The sequence below is a fragment of the Hakea prostrata genome, chromosome 10, assembly GCF_041222555.1.
Source record: "Hakea prostrata isolate BN-2017 chromosome 10, UWA_Hpros_2, whole genome shotgun sequence".
Lineage (NCBI taxonomy): Eukaryota > Viridiplantae > Streptophyta > Magnoliopsida > Proteales > Proteaceae > Hakea > Hakea prostrata.
Window position 1 is genome coordinate 45,346,639 of NC_142609.1, and position 15,205 is coordinate 45,361,843.

General features: G+C 36.6%; 1 protein-coding gene across 4 annotated transcripts in view; it reads right to left on the minus strand.

Annotated features, from left to right (window-relative positions):
* The window catches only part of ATJ1 (DNAJ heat shock family protein), a 46,108-nt gene that overhangs the window by 14,754 nt on the left and 16,149 nt on the right, over positions 1-15,205 (minus strand). For all 4 annotated transcript variants that reach the window (XR_016170385.1, XM_089138521.1, XM_089138520.1 and 1 more), the window contains 8 exons: positions 15,036-15,155; positions 14,912-14,953; positions 14,727-14,814; positions 11,756-11,820; positions 11,538-11,600; positions 11,381-11,453; positions 7,994-8,085; positions 640-711 (listed from right to left, as the gene is read on the minus strand). Coding sequence is in view for 3 of the 4 variants with exons in the window: in XM_089138521.1 (XP_088994647.1) it covers positions 640-711; positions 7,994-8,085; positions 11,381-11,453; positions 11,538-11,600; positions 11,756-11,820; positions 14,727-14,814; positions 14,912-14,953; positions 15,036-15,155 (615 nt within the window). In the remaining variant the exon portion in view is untranslated. The remainder of the gene's footprint in view (positions 1-639; positions 712-7,993; positions 8,086-11,380; positions 11,454-11,537; positions 11,601-11,755; positions 11,821-14,726; positions 14,815-14,911; positions 14,954-15,035; positions 15,156-15,205) is intronic.

Below are 15,205 nucleotides of genomic sequence, written 5' to 3' on the forward strand. Positions count from 1 at the left end.
ACCCTCCAATCCAAGAAAATGACCCAAAAAAATCACTAATCCTGTTTATTTTACACTGATTTTTTGGGGGTAAAAGCTTATTTTACAATGATTAGTAATAGTAGAATTATGGATTCTTCTTCAAAATTCAGAAATTTTGGGGAATTTTTTACTGTTTTACAGCAGCATAAAATGTATACTAGCAAATAGGTTCTAAAGCCAAAGTATCATTTTGGGTATGTTTTTTATTACAATCTAAGAGTTCTTACTATGATTAGGGGGCTTCAAATTGGGTTTCACAGAATTTCAAGATCTAATTTGGTCACTTACAGCCTTGAGACGCACAGCCAAATCCACCAGGTTTCAACCACAACTCATAATAGTTTTGAACCAAGGTAGAGAACTACCTCAAAAATGAAACTTCCAACCTTGGTAATACATATGTGGCCAAAAAAAAAAAAAGCACAGTAGATGATATAAGAATTCTCAAAGGGATAATATTGGAAAAATAGGATTGTAATCACACAAAATTGAAAGATGAAAGAGAGGGCTGAAAACATTTCAGAGGGAATAATGAAACTGTGTAAAAATATCATACTTTTCAAAGTTTCAAACTACAAGTTGGGAACTTCGCAGTTGACACCAAAGGAAAGTCCATACCTGTGTAAGGCTAATATGAGTATCCACATATATATCAGCACCATCTCGAACAAAAATAGTATCTTTGTCAACCTGTAAAGCAACACGATGTTACAGCTACAGAAAGACAGAGCATCTCAACCTTAAAAATACACTCAAAGCTATCAGAGAAGACAGAGAAACAAACATAAAATCAATTTCTACTTAGGTTGTATCCCATTTTACAAGGCTTCTGCTATTGCAGGATCTGAGGAAGGTCATTAATTATGCAGCCTCAGCTCCTTTCGCTGATAGGCAGTTTCAGACTAAAAATGAACAAGAAAGAGAAATATGTTGCTGAAGTGCAACTTATTATGATACAGATTCATCACCTAAAAAGTGAAAAAGACTTATTTTACTAGGAACAAGTCTAGGTTGGGTTCCATGTGTATTAGGCCACTTTTCTGGGATTAAACTATGGCTGGTTAAGTTGCATGCAAGATTAGTAGTCCAGTTCTCATATTTAGTTAAGTTTTTGCATTTTAAATCAAAACAGTTTTGCTGGTTTAAACCGGAGGTTCAATTTAGGTGGTTTTGGAATATTCTCTACTGCGGGAACATTCTCATTTAAGTTGTGAGACTGTTTTTAGTTCAATGTTGTAGTCAATTTAAGTTGTCTAATAGCTTAAGGATTGGGTTAGGCTTTTCTTCTTCTTCTTCTTCTTCTTTTTCTTCTCTTTTTTTTTAGACAAAGTAAAAACATTGTATTTTGTAATAAAAATATATATATATATTATGAGGTTGCATACGAGTCTTTTATATGAGGTTGTACAAGGGGTAAGTATTGATAACAAACAGATGAACACAAATTTGGGTTTTGTTTATTGCTAACACTAGGTAAAATGGTGTATGATTAATGATGGTCGTGTGACAATCTTCAACTTTCCCCTCAAGTTGTGGAAATTTCTTGTTAGTTCAAGGACAACAACAACAAGCCTTGTCCCAACTAAATGGGATCGGCTTCATGGACTCTTGCCTTCCAATCAACTATGTTTAAGGTCTATCTTAAGTCTTGCCCCTAGCTCTTCTAATTACTTTAATCTGGATAAATCTTTCACCGTACAAGGGCATTCACAGACCTCCATTGAACGTGGCCGTATGCCACCTCAAACAACTTTCTCATAGCTTTTTACTTATCATAGATTCACAGCTACTCTCAGACCAGCTCTAATATAATCATTCCTTATCTTATCCTTCCTAGTTTTGTCACACATCCATCTTAGCATCATCATTTCTGCTACAATAAGTTTATCTATATGATACTTTTTAACAGCCCAAAACTGTGCACCATACATCATAGCTGCACAAATGACGGTCCTATAGAATTTTTGTTTGAGCTTTAAGGGAATACGCCGATCAAACAAGACTCTAGACGCACCTCTCCACTTCATCCACCTTACTTCAATTCTTTAGGAAACATCATCCTCTCTAGCAAATTTTTTATGTATAATTGAACCAAGGTACCTGTCAAGGACATTCTCCACTAAAAAGCTCCTGTCGAGGTATTTCTGCAACAACAGTAAGTTTAAATCATCCCCAGCTCCATAATTCTATGTTTAAACTTCTCAATCCTGATTCCTGACCCCCTTCAATTTTGATTTTCCCATGCCTAAACTCATTCACAGACCAAAAGAACCATCAAAACATCCCCAAATCAGGTCCAAATCACCCTCACCACCTCCCTTGACTATCAGTCTAAATTTGGTCAAATTCTATCCAGCAGAAACCCTTAACTTCCAAGTCCATCCCTAATATGTTTATCTTGAAAAATTCGTAAACTTTTAATCCAGCCATCCAAACCTCACCATATTTTTATCACAAACTCTGCATATCCTCCTAACAAAGCTGTTTGAATTTGGTTGCACTCTAACCAGCCAAAATGCTAGAATTTCATCATTTCTCTTTTCAAAACCCAGAAGAATCCTAGTTTTTTGAATCTCCAAATTTAAAACTCAAACTTGACTGGCCATCACGCACTGGAAATAATCCTAACCATCAAGCCTTAACGTTGACCTAACCCTAGCCTTCAAATTACTCCATACTAAACTCTAAGCTACTTGTGATGCAGTATCCATGCTCTCCTAGTCCAAGACCAAGTGAAGGGTCACGAAACCCTCCAGGGTTGTTGCCCAACAACTAGGGTTGCTGCCCAGAAGCTTATTCACTATATATTTTCAGTTCTTCTTTGCATACCAGTGGCAAAACTGTAATTCTGTCCCCTTGACGGACATATTAGACATGTGAATTTTCTTGTTTCGAACATTTTTTCTTTTATTTATTTTAAATTAGTTCTCATACAGGTCTAACTATAAAGAACTTGAGTAGACCTCAAGTTAGAATCAGGCTGGGAATTCAAGTCCTATTAGGAATTCCAGCCCCTAGTTTGTATAGAAAGACCCATCCACTCAATGGAGAGAGATCAGGCTAGATATTCAATAAGAAAAACTCTCTTCCAGTAATTCCCCTCGTTTTTTTTTTTTGTAGGTTCTCTAAGGTCAAACCTAGACACCTGCAGGCTGAAGATTAGAGTTCAAACAAGGGTAGACTGATACCATAGAAACCCATGGTAAAATGCCCAGCCACAGCCCAGCAAATAAAGTACATTACATAGTCCGTTTTAGGGATTGGCAACTTATCCATTCAATGACATTGGCATTGGACGTTCCCAAAATGGCGGGTAGGGTGACTTCAATGTGGCCAATTTACCCTCTTTTGCAATCAGTTTCGCTACAGCACCCGCTGCTCTAGCTACCTATGTTATGTATGGCCGTGCCTAAGGGCATATCAGTTGAAAGTAGATTCTTCTTTTTTATCAATCAAAACCCTTTCCCTAGTAACTCACAGAATCCCCTTTCTCATCATCTTTTAATTTTCTATTTTGGACCCCAAACCCTGATCCCTCCCTCCATCCTACATCAAGACCACATCTCCATAACCAGCCAGCCATCCAGTTCACCCAAAATTTTATCCATCAATCCATCTTCATACCCCTTACCTTTATCCAAATTTAGGCGTAAACATACCAGCCAATTTTCCAAATCTGGTTATTCTTGTTTTTATCATCCAATTTCCCTCCAAAGTTTGCATCTCATATCTCAAGAACGTGCCCCATCCCACTGTTCTAATCTCTCCAAAACCAACACCATGTCATCCCTAATACCATTCTGAACCCAATTACCCTAACCAAGGAATTCAAAGGCCATCACTTCAATCCAAATTGGGGATCTATTAAGGAACCATCCATGCATCATACCCAAAATCAAGATTTGGGCCTAGAAACTAGTCTAGCCTTAGAGATCTCAGAAGACAGCCTTATTTGAGCAGGCTGCATCCACTTGACTCGGCTGACTCAAAACAATCTTGGTTTTTCTGAATTCTCTATCATGATTTCATGATTTGCTTTCTCTATTTGGATTCCCCACATGGTACCAGAGCAATGAAGAAGGTTGAGGGGAAGGAAGAGAGAAGGAGCACTAGATCTTATCATAACAACACCCCCCCCCCCAAAAAAAAAAAAAAAACCCTCCTCATAGATTCCACTGTGCATTCTATCTAGTTTTAGCACACCACTAAAAGAACAAGGAGAAGAGATCCACTTAACATATTATAATTTAAAGAAATCACCCAAGAATGAAAATCAAACTAACACCTAAAGTTGTCACGACCCTAGTTTTCACATGCTTGGTGGGGCCCACATTATGGACATTTAACTAGGGCACGTGACAGCTCCTTTCTTTATCAACATGTTTATAACTACTAAAACAAAATGCTAAACTAAACATTCTCAAGAACAAAACAAACAACATGTTTAAACATATGTTCACAGTCTAAAGTCCTGTTATGTTTACATTTGACCTTTCAACAATCTCAAAGGAATATATACATTTACAGTCCGGTCAAACAAACATCAGTTGCAACAAATAGAAAAAGAGTTTCCATTTTCCACTTCAAAGGCATTGTCAGGTGGCAGCACCCTTGCCCTTATCACGTATCTGAGGACCTGTCAACATTTACAATAGTGAGCTTTGCGGCCCAGTAAGCAATATAGACAACCATGTAAGTAAGTCAGGCAATTCATCATGCATCAATTATCACATCAAAGTCATATAACATTATGCATTTCAATTTTCCTTTCGTTTATTTTCATTTATGTTATCTGACTTTATAGTCTTGAGCCTAAACAAATCCAAAGAATATACATTTCTCTTCACCATCAAAGTGGCTTCTGTCTCTTCATTACCAAAGTGACTTATGTCTCTTCACCACCGAAGTGGCTTCTAAGCACAAAGCCTTGTACACCACGTGAATTGCCATCGGCACAAACTCAATCTTTCCACTTTTCAGTCTTGCTTCATGCCCTCCCATTTGGGTATATTAGGTACCAGGACTCATAGAACAAAATTCCATCGAAAGTTGCAAAATTTCCACCAAAATTTCCCATTTTGGAAAATGCGAAACGAAACTCATGAGGACCGAAAAAAATTCTCAGTTTCGATCAAAATTTTCGAAATTTAGTCGAAACTTGTCGAAACCTCGAAACCTGTCGAAACTTGGTTCAACCCAGTTGGACCAGCTGGTTCATGAGGAAAAAAAATTTCCAAATTTCATGGGAAACTTGGAAAATTTCATGGGAAACTTGGGAAAATTTCGTGGAAACTAGGGAAATTTTGTGGAAACTTGGAAAATTTCTTGGAAACCTAGGAAATTATGTCGAAACTTGGAAAATTTCGTGGAAACCTAGAAAATTTTGTGGAAACTTGGGACTTTTTCCTGTAAATTTTGTAGTTTTCCCAAATTTTAATTTTTTTGTTTATTTCATGTTTTCCCAAATACCCATGACAAATACCCCCTCCATCAGGACTTCCCTATCCAAAGTGGGCATTCCCTCAAGTTGGTTATCTTAAGCATATTGATGACCAGACTCATAAAGTTACAGTTGTCGATTAACTTGACAACCATAGGCATAAAATGTCATAGGATGTCTATGTTCGTTGGTTGGAGGAGAGGATATTACAGCATAGTACTACTCAGCTCACAGGATGAATCAGCACTCCTCTTAACACTAAGTTGTATTTTCCTTTTATTGTCAACTATTTGAAGTTAAAAATTATAAATTGAATGTTATGTGCTCAAGTAGTTAAGTTTATAATGTACTTTTTGGACAACTCTACATTGATGTTATGTACATTGAATGACATATCTACATTGATTTTTTTAGCAAAATACAACAAATGTATTCTTTATACTCTAATTAGCTTAAATACAGGATCCCATCCCAAAAAACTCTCTAAAACCTGTCGAAACTTGTACGGAAAAGTCCTCGGTTTCCTCGAAATTTTCCAAGTTTCCACCTAAGTTTCCCATTTTCACCCAATCAAAACTTGAGTTTCCCTCGAATTTTTTACCATGCCAGGACTTACAGAAGCCATTACATTTCATTTCATTTTCTTTTACTACTTTTTTTATATTCAATTCAGTATTGCGTTACCATGCTCTGTCTATTTCAATGTACCTTTTACATTTCAATCATCATTTAGTCTCATCTGAAAAAAAACTAGACACCCAGTCATACAATCCAATCATTTAAATATGAAAGCATGATAATTTACATTTAACATGCATAAGCATCATTTCAAAATCATGATTAACAGTTTAAGAATACTATTAGCATTCCAATTCAAGCAGTTCAATCAAGTCATTAAGCTGTCATCCAATCCCATGCATTTTTGTTTAATACACAAACACATATATCATGCACTTTCCAATTTTCCATAAATTGCATCAACGAATAAATAAAATAGATTTTATGTTATCATGTGAGTGTTACATGTCTACTAAAGGGAATCACCCATTTAGCATCATAAGTTGGTCAATATCACTTACATGTTCCTGTTCCATGTGTGTGTGTCTTGACCCAGGTTCCGTTAAAATCCGCTCTCCCTCCTGTATCCTGAACAATTAATGACTATTTCAAATATACAGGAGCCAACAAGAGATTTCCCCTTTTTTTCTCTCTCTCTTTCTTTGCTCTCTTCTCCATGTTCTTCCTCTCTCTCCTCTCTTGCCTTCCTCTTCTCTCTCTAGTCTCTTCACTTCACTCTCTCTTCCTTTCTCTTTTTCACTTCTCTCTCCTCTAGTTCTTTAATGGCTTCCCTTTTTCTGTTCTCTCTCCACTCTACTCCTACGTACAAAACAATCAACTTCCACTTTGTATCCTCTCTCCTCATGTCCCTTTCATCCACTCTCTCTTCTTATCTCTCTTTCCTTAATTTCTCCTATACCTACCCTCTGTACTTCTTGTCTCTATTCTCCACTTCTTCTCCACTCCACTCCTTCTCTCTCCTTTCTTATATTCCTCTTTTGTTTGTTTCACACGCATATGATGTCTTTGCATCTCCAATTTGTTTCTCTTTCTTATCTTAAAACCTACCTGCGGTAGTATGAGTAACACCTCATGTTACTCTTTGTTTAGAAGCTCCCACGTAGGTGGGAGGGAGAGTGGGAGGTGTCACCTTCTCCCTTTCTCTCTCCTAATCCTCTTACGTGTGCTGTGATGAATATAATATATATATATATATATATATACATGATTTACTTTATACATAATATAATATAATATATACACGTATATATTTAATTAAATAGTGGGCTTCTTTATGGGCTTGTGGGCCCGCTCTATTGTCTTACGCAGGGCCCACTCCGAGGTGTTAATATTAGTACCTCCGAGTTCAAAAAATCATGCTAATCATTTCCTCGTTTTCAATTTAGTTTAATTCTACTATTGTGGGACCCACAAGCAATGTTTGACCTTGACCAAAATATCAATTGAAATCTAGCCTCATTTAAGCTATTCTTTAACTACACTCGAACCATTTGATTAAACCATCAAACCAACCATCATAATCTTAATAATCTTAAAGACTGACACATTCACACACAATAATAAAATAATAATATAAGAAGATGCGGGGCATCACAAAAGTAACTCTATAGTAAAGACTAGGCATGGCTCATAAAACCTCTTCCAATCATCTAGTTTCTTTTCCAGCAAAATTTCTAAGGCAGATTATCAACTACATAATATTGTAAAATCATCTCAGGTTAAATAGAATGCCAGAACTTCCTGCTACCCCTATAGCAACATTGGATCACATGACATATTGCTCTTTATCAAACAAGGAGACGTTTGAGCTTAAAAAAAATACACCCGTTGTGATAAATTATGATTTAGAAGTAATAGTTCAAACTAATTTTTACTGCAGATGATAAGAAACAAGTAAAATTAAAATCCCAAACATGAATGATGCAAATATAAGCATAAGAACAGAAGTTGTACCTTTAGTTTTATATAAAGAGTTCCTGGTTGAACTCCCCGTCCTCCACCATTACCAGCCTTTGGTACACGAATTGTATCACCAGAATCAACCCCTACACCAGACCCAGAAAACAGAGAGGGAATTGAGAACATCAAAATTTTTACTCAAATTTACCTACAAAAGAAATTTATCCGGTTTAACAGTAGCTGAATACATTCTAGCCCCTGCACTATAATAAGTAGAATTAAACTAAAGACCAATTATGAAAAGATGTCACTAGAATCAGCATAAGCACACTGTACATAATCAATGCCCAAAAAATAGCCTTCTAAATGAATGGGGACCTTAAGATAAACTGTGATAATAAACAGAATCAACAGCTAAGCACCATGTCCTTTAGGTGAAAATTTGGAGGCTTAGGTTGGGTTCAGCTACATAATCATGGGCAAATTGAGACGATACCAAACTCCAGATCATTTGTAATCTAAAGGTTTTGGCAGGCTGCAGAAAAATATTAAGAAATAGGAAAAAGTTATTATCAACCTACAAGTCCACAGGTCATTGCTAGGCAGACGCCAGTATAGCCACATGGAAGGGTGATATGACAATCTTGAGGGACAAGAGTCAGGATTTGGGACAAGGTGTTGCTGAAAGAGGGACCACTTGAGGGAGACATAGCCAGGAGAAGAGGACCAAGAATAGATGTCAAAACAGAGTAGCTGCATGCAAGGTTAAACTGACGTACCTAGAGCCACACCAATAAAAAAATATATAAAAAAACCCAGAAAATAAGTAAAAGAAAAATACCCAGATGACACAGATAATCAATCAGACCATCACCATTGGGTTATAAACATAAAATGCTCACTGAAATTGCCTCCTTGACAACTCTTGACGAATCTAATTCTTTGACCTCAAAACCCATTGCATTATATAGCATATCAGACCACCTATCGTAGACTAAGGCCAGATCTAGTATAATTTCTAATTCAATTCCAGAATGATTTCATGAAATAGTCAAAAGTATATTTTTGGCCAATAAATTGAAATTGTTTTTAGGGACAAGCCTTGGCACAATGTTCAGTGGACCACAGCTGCAGCCAGATGTCAAGGCATTGAAACACCCCCTCAGCAAAAGTTGCTGGGGTAAGGCTGCATAGGAAAATTGCCCCCCCCCCCCCGGGGTATCTGCTTGTGTGGAAGCTTTTCGACACTGGGTCTGCCCCTTTGAATTAAAATCGTTTTTGTTGCATCAATCTGAACTATTAAACTATCAAGCAATTCATTTGATAGTTAAAATCTGGAAAATAGATTCTCTCTCTTTTTGGGAGAAGGTGGTTGCAATGATGCTGTGACCATTAGGAGAACGGGGCAGTGTTTAATTTTTAACATGAAATCACAGCTTAGCCATCAAAGTAACCATATGTCCAACAATTCAATTTCACAATTGAAACAGCTCCAGAGATATTTCAGAAAATGTATTCCATTTAATTTCTATTTCACAGAAATAAGATGCAAAGATCAAACCAAACAATTTTCAAACTAGAAATTACTTCATGAAATAGAAGGAGAAACCATACAAATCAGGCCTAAGTACATCCTATCCATTTCTAAAGACAACTCATAAGACTTGAAACGAAAGAGTTTGAAGAAGAAACCTTCCAGATATTCTAAAACAAGATTCTCAAGCTCACTTGAGATAAATGAAATCCTGGAAACTACCCAGACTGGTAAAGAAACTGGAACTGGATCTCAAATAGAATTGACGACCCCCATCAAATGGGCTGAAAGAAAAAACCATTGCAGCAGAAAACCGGACAACAACTTATCCATAATCCATCTAATCATTTCAGTTCTAAATTTAGATTAATCAACCCCAATCGAACAAATAAGCAATCTTTTCTTGCATCAGATGTCTGGTCCAGGACCTGTACGCAGGCAAAAACCCATTCCAGCAAGCAGGGAAAGCCTAGGATAAGAACACTACAGTGAGCTTCATTACCTGTACCCCTACCAGAGGCAAGGCAACTCAGATGAGTAAAGAGGGATTTTTCACTACTAGCAGACCATGCAGCATGACTGCTTTTTCAGAGCAGAGAAGCTTAAGCTACAAGGATCTAATAGGGAGAAATAAAGCATTGGTCCTAGTGCATGAGGCTTCCGCTTCTGTGGGGTCTAGGAAAGGGAAACACATACAGCCTTAACCTGTGCTTCACAATTTGCAGGAGATGCTGTTTCCAAGTATACCAAACACACAGTCAAGAGCAGATAGGGTGGGTTAGGTGGGTGAGGCTGAGAACTGTGATATATGCTATAACAGAATGGTACAAACATAGAAAAGAATTCGAGGAAAACTCAAGTTTCGACTAGGTGAAAATGGGAAACCTAGGTGGGAAACTGGGAAATTTTGAGGAAACTTAGGACTTTTTTGTGCAAGTTTCTACAGGTTTTAGGGAATATTTTAGGGTGGGACTTTGCATTTAAGCTAATTAGAGTATAAAGAACACATTGGCTATATTTTTCTTAAAAAAATCAATATAAATATGTCATTTTATGTACATAAAATCAATGTAGAGTTGTCCAAGAAGTACACTATAAACTTAACTGCTTAAGTACATAACATTCAATATATAATTTCTAACTTCAAAACATCAAATACAAAGTAATTGACAATAAAAGGAAAGTACAACTCAGTGCCAAGCTGAGTGCCTCGGTGGATCCATCCTATAAGTCGACTAGTACTATCCTTATAACATCCCCTCCTCCAACCAACGAACATAGACGTCCCATGACATTTTATGCCTATGGTTGTCAAAGTAATCGACAACTGTAACTTTATAAGTTTGGTCATCAACATGCCTAAAACAACCAGTCTAAGGGAATACGCAATTTGGATAGGGAAGTCTTGATGGAAGGGGTATTTGGGAAAACATGAAAGAAACAAAAAAATTGAAAATATGGGAAAGCTACAAATAATGCAGGAAATGCTAATATGGGAAAGCTACAAATAATGCAGGAAAAAGTCCCGAGGCTTCCACGAAATTTCCCAAGTTTCCATGAAATTTCTCAGGTTTCCACGAAATTTCCCATGTTTCCCACGAAATTTGGGAATTTTTTTTCTCATTAACCAGCTGGTCTAGCTAGGTTGAACAAAGTTTCGACAAGTTTTGACAAAATTTCGATTCGAAACTTGGATTTTTTTCAGGTCCCTTAGTTTCGTTTCAAGTTTACCAAAATGGAAATTTTCGGTGGAAATTTCAAAAGTTTCGATGGAACTTTGTTCTATGGGTACAAATATACTTCCCGAAAATCAATGACCAAAGTTAGGATCAGGAACCTCCAGTAAAACCAAGTTATTCCAGCGGGTTACAGCCATATATGTATCAAGATAAGCGGTGAAGACTAACCTGCTGGAATTGTGACAGTAACCTCCTTAACACCTTCAACCACACCAGAACCTTTGCATGTTATACAATATTCCTGCAATGAGTAGACGATCATTAAAGATTCCTTCTCCCATCAAGAAATCCATTGGCTAAAATTTTAGTCCTATCTGAGACAGACCTTAATAACTCGCCCAAAACCTTTGCAAGTACCACATGTTGATGTGAACGGAGGAATTGTAACCTGAAACAAGATTTGGCAAATATTCTAACAGCAATCAACTATTAAAAGTTATATAACTTTCTCATAATTTTTGCAAAAAATATTCTTCTTGAAATCAAAACTTCTACAAGGACTAACTCACTCCTATTGCCCCTGAATGTATCTGAAGCACTTACCCTCCCAATGCCCCTACAGGTAGGGCAAACTTGAGCCTTGGCATGAATTGGATGGCCACGTCCATCTGCATCCCAAGATACACAAGAACATGAATACCATCATTATTTCAAATGCGAGGAACAACTTTTGGCATGAATAAGAATATATAAGGCAAATCAAGTATGAGGAAGATCAAAGCATGAGGTGCTTAAATCTTGTTATAAAAAGAATTATCACAGTATCACTATGAAATTTTAAAGTTGAAAATATGATTTTAAGGAAGAAAAAAAAATCCATCTGCAAGCAAAGATATCGTATTACACACACAATATAGTACATTTCATTTTAAAGTTGAAAAATATGATTTTAAGTAAAAAATAATAATAATAAATAAATTTAAAAATAATATTTTAAAAAAAATCCATCTGCAAGCACAGATATCATATTGCACACACAATACAGTACATTTCATGTAAGAAAAAATCCCATTCCCTTCTCATATCACCCTCTTTTTATTTTCATGAATTTTCAGATTTTTTTAGAGATTTTTAGAGACCCAAAATTTCAGGTCAGATCTACTTGCCAATCTAACCATTAGATCTATCCCAAACTTTAGGAACCTCATCCCCCCAACCCTAGAGACCTTCCATCCCAATTTCAACCCCATTGGACTAACCAAATCCTAGATTTACCCATCCTTTCTTATTATCACCCTATTTTCCCCCCAAGATCACAAATCTAGCCCATATCAACATATTTATCAACCTCCTATGGGATGGGTTAAAGTATCCTTCATACCCTAAATATCCTTGTGCCTCCATCCATCTATATCCCATCAAACAAACCAAACCCCAAGCAAGGAATTAACACAATTGTTAGGAACCAATTGGGGAACAACCACCCTCACAATCTAACCCCAAAATTTTCAAGCCTTTCTTGGTCCCATATGAGTTGGTTCTCTTAAAAGATCTTGGAAGAACTGGCCCTCATTCATTTGAAGCTACACCACAAACTCTAATTTCTACATACCATCCCCTACCTTCAAACCAAGTTATAGCCAAATCCAAATTTCTAGTCACCCAAATTGCACAAAACAAGTTCATGAATTTTAGTACTCCCTAAAACCTCAAGATTGACAACCTAGGTTTAAGCCAATTTACCTATTGGAACATTACCAAACTTGGAGCACCATTCCCCAACATCATTATCTACATTTCCTCCAAGTTTCATCCCATGCAAACCTATAAAAATCAATTCCCAATCCCTAGAAAGACTCCATATCAAGTTGTACCCATTATCCCACTTTAAACTTTCTTCCACACCAACTTAGGTATCTGTGACAGTTGCTGCAGTTTCAGAAGACCATAACCGCAGGAAGAAGAGAAGAGAAGAATGAGGGAAAAGAAGATGAAGAGAATGAAGAAGAGGGGAGAGAGGATGCCCATGAGACCCTCCCCCTCACATAGCACTTTATTTAAGCAAGGTAACTAATCACAGTCTAGGATTTATTTTCTAAACTGAGTTAAAGAGAAAATAGAAACTAGATATTATTTGACAGAAAATAGAAACTAAGACTAGACTGCATTTGCTTTTCAGCCAAGCTACCAACAAAAATTGAATAAGTAGAAGCTAAGGAAATAAAATAAAATCTGGGTAGAATACAATCAAAATGTTATTCAATCTGAGGTGGAACCCACATAGTTGGTTTTCACTGAAGTGGTAAATCATGCATATCATAACAGTGTCTATTTCCTATTATCAACTCATTCATCACATGTCATTGTTATTTTAACTTGTAGCAAACCTACAAGGCCCCATTTGAGATTTCCACAATTTTACCCCATAGACTCCCTGACCGAATTCTAAAAAAATCCTTTGTTGACCATCTAAGTACATTCTGACCAAGATCTTGGAAGAATTGGCTCCCTGTTGATCATCTATCATCCAGGACCACATCATTGATTTTGTGAGAAAATACCCAGGAGGAAATTATAAACAAGGTATCTCCAAAAATCAATAGGTGTTTAGTTTTGAAAACCCCTAAAAACTGCAGGTCTTCTAAAAATAAAAAATTCTTCTGCTATTAATGAAATTTTAATAGATAATGTCCACAAATGTGAACTTGGATCTTCAGAAGAGAAGACATGATGTATGGCAATTATAAGAACTGAATCTTGCAGAGAGTTGAAGAAAGTAGGGCAATTTTGGATCAATTGATCACCTCAAGCTGCTGCCTTTGTTAAGGATCAGAAGCAAATAGAGGAGAAAGGTGCAAGACAATGGGAAAAAGAAAATTTTCTTTTTGGAGATTCTAACACCTAGATCAGTTTTAACTCTGATGCCATGTTAAAAGAAGTAATTAAGTCCGCAATGCTTGAATGATTGGTGTGATCAGTCAAGCCCTTTATGCATATAAAAATATTGAACAAAAACTACATAATTATTGATCCCTGCTCAACTCTACCGATAAGAGTCAATTGGAGGAAAAATCAACCAATATCCTGCCCCCCCCCCCCCAAAAAAAAAAAAACATATGGGTATGTCATTACAATTTAAGTTATTTAACACCTGTTTTTACCCTAAAACTTAGTCACCTATTGACAAAGAATTAATAAACCTAATACCTAACCTCAACCCTATCCCTGAATTTGACCTAGCTGAACCAACTTATTCATAGAAGATCCTGAATTTGGCTTCTAGTTGGTCTCCTACAAATCTATAACTATATCACAACCAATGACTTTTATTTAAAAATATAAATCATACTCTCTATTCAGCAGAAAAAGGAAAGGCTAAAAGAAAATGCAGCAAGTTCCCCACACCCCGGAAAAAAAGGGTAACCCACTTCACAAACTCATCAACTAGACAACAAAGAGAAAATGAAAAGAAAGGGATTATGATCACGAGTTATTTTGCTCAAGGTAAAAAGAAGTTTCCTTTTTGGTGCAATGTCCTAAATACAAATCTAAACTGGAATAAGCTTTTACTCACTGCAGGAGTCACAAGGAACATAAGCATCAAAAGACAGATGTTTTGTGCAGCCTTTAGAAGCTTCAGCGAAAGAAAGAGACAGCTCCGCCTATGAAATGCCCAAACAAAAAAGGATAGATAGATTGGCTTCCAGACAAGATAAATAAATTTGTTCCCTTGTGTGTCATTATGCAAAATCAATTGACCTGTATATCAGTTGCAAAATTATCTGTCTCATTCTCAAAGATCTGCAAAGCATCAGCAGCACTGTCAGTAGACAAAATAGAACAGGGAACTGTATTAATACGCAAGATGGCAACAAAAACATACCTCGGAGAAAATCTTATGGAATGAATCTGAGAAATTATGTCGATAAGCATTAGAACCATAAGTAAACCCCTCTGAGTTGGCACCAGCATACTCTCTTCTCCCAGAACCTCTGCTAAGCTCCTTTAGTGGGCAGAAGATAATGAGGAGATTGAGTAAACTTAGAATCATTG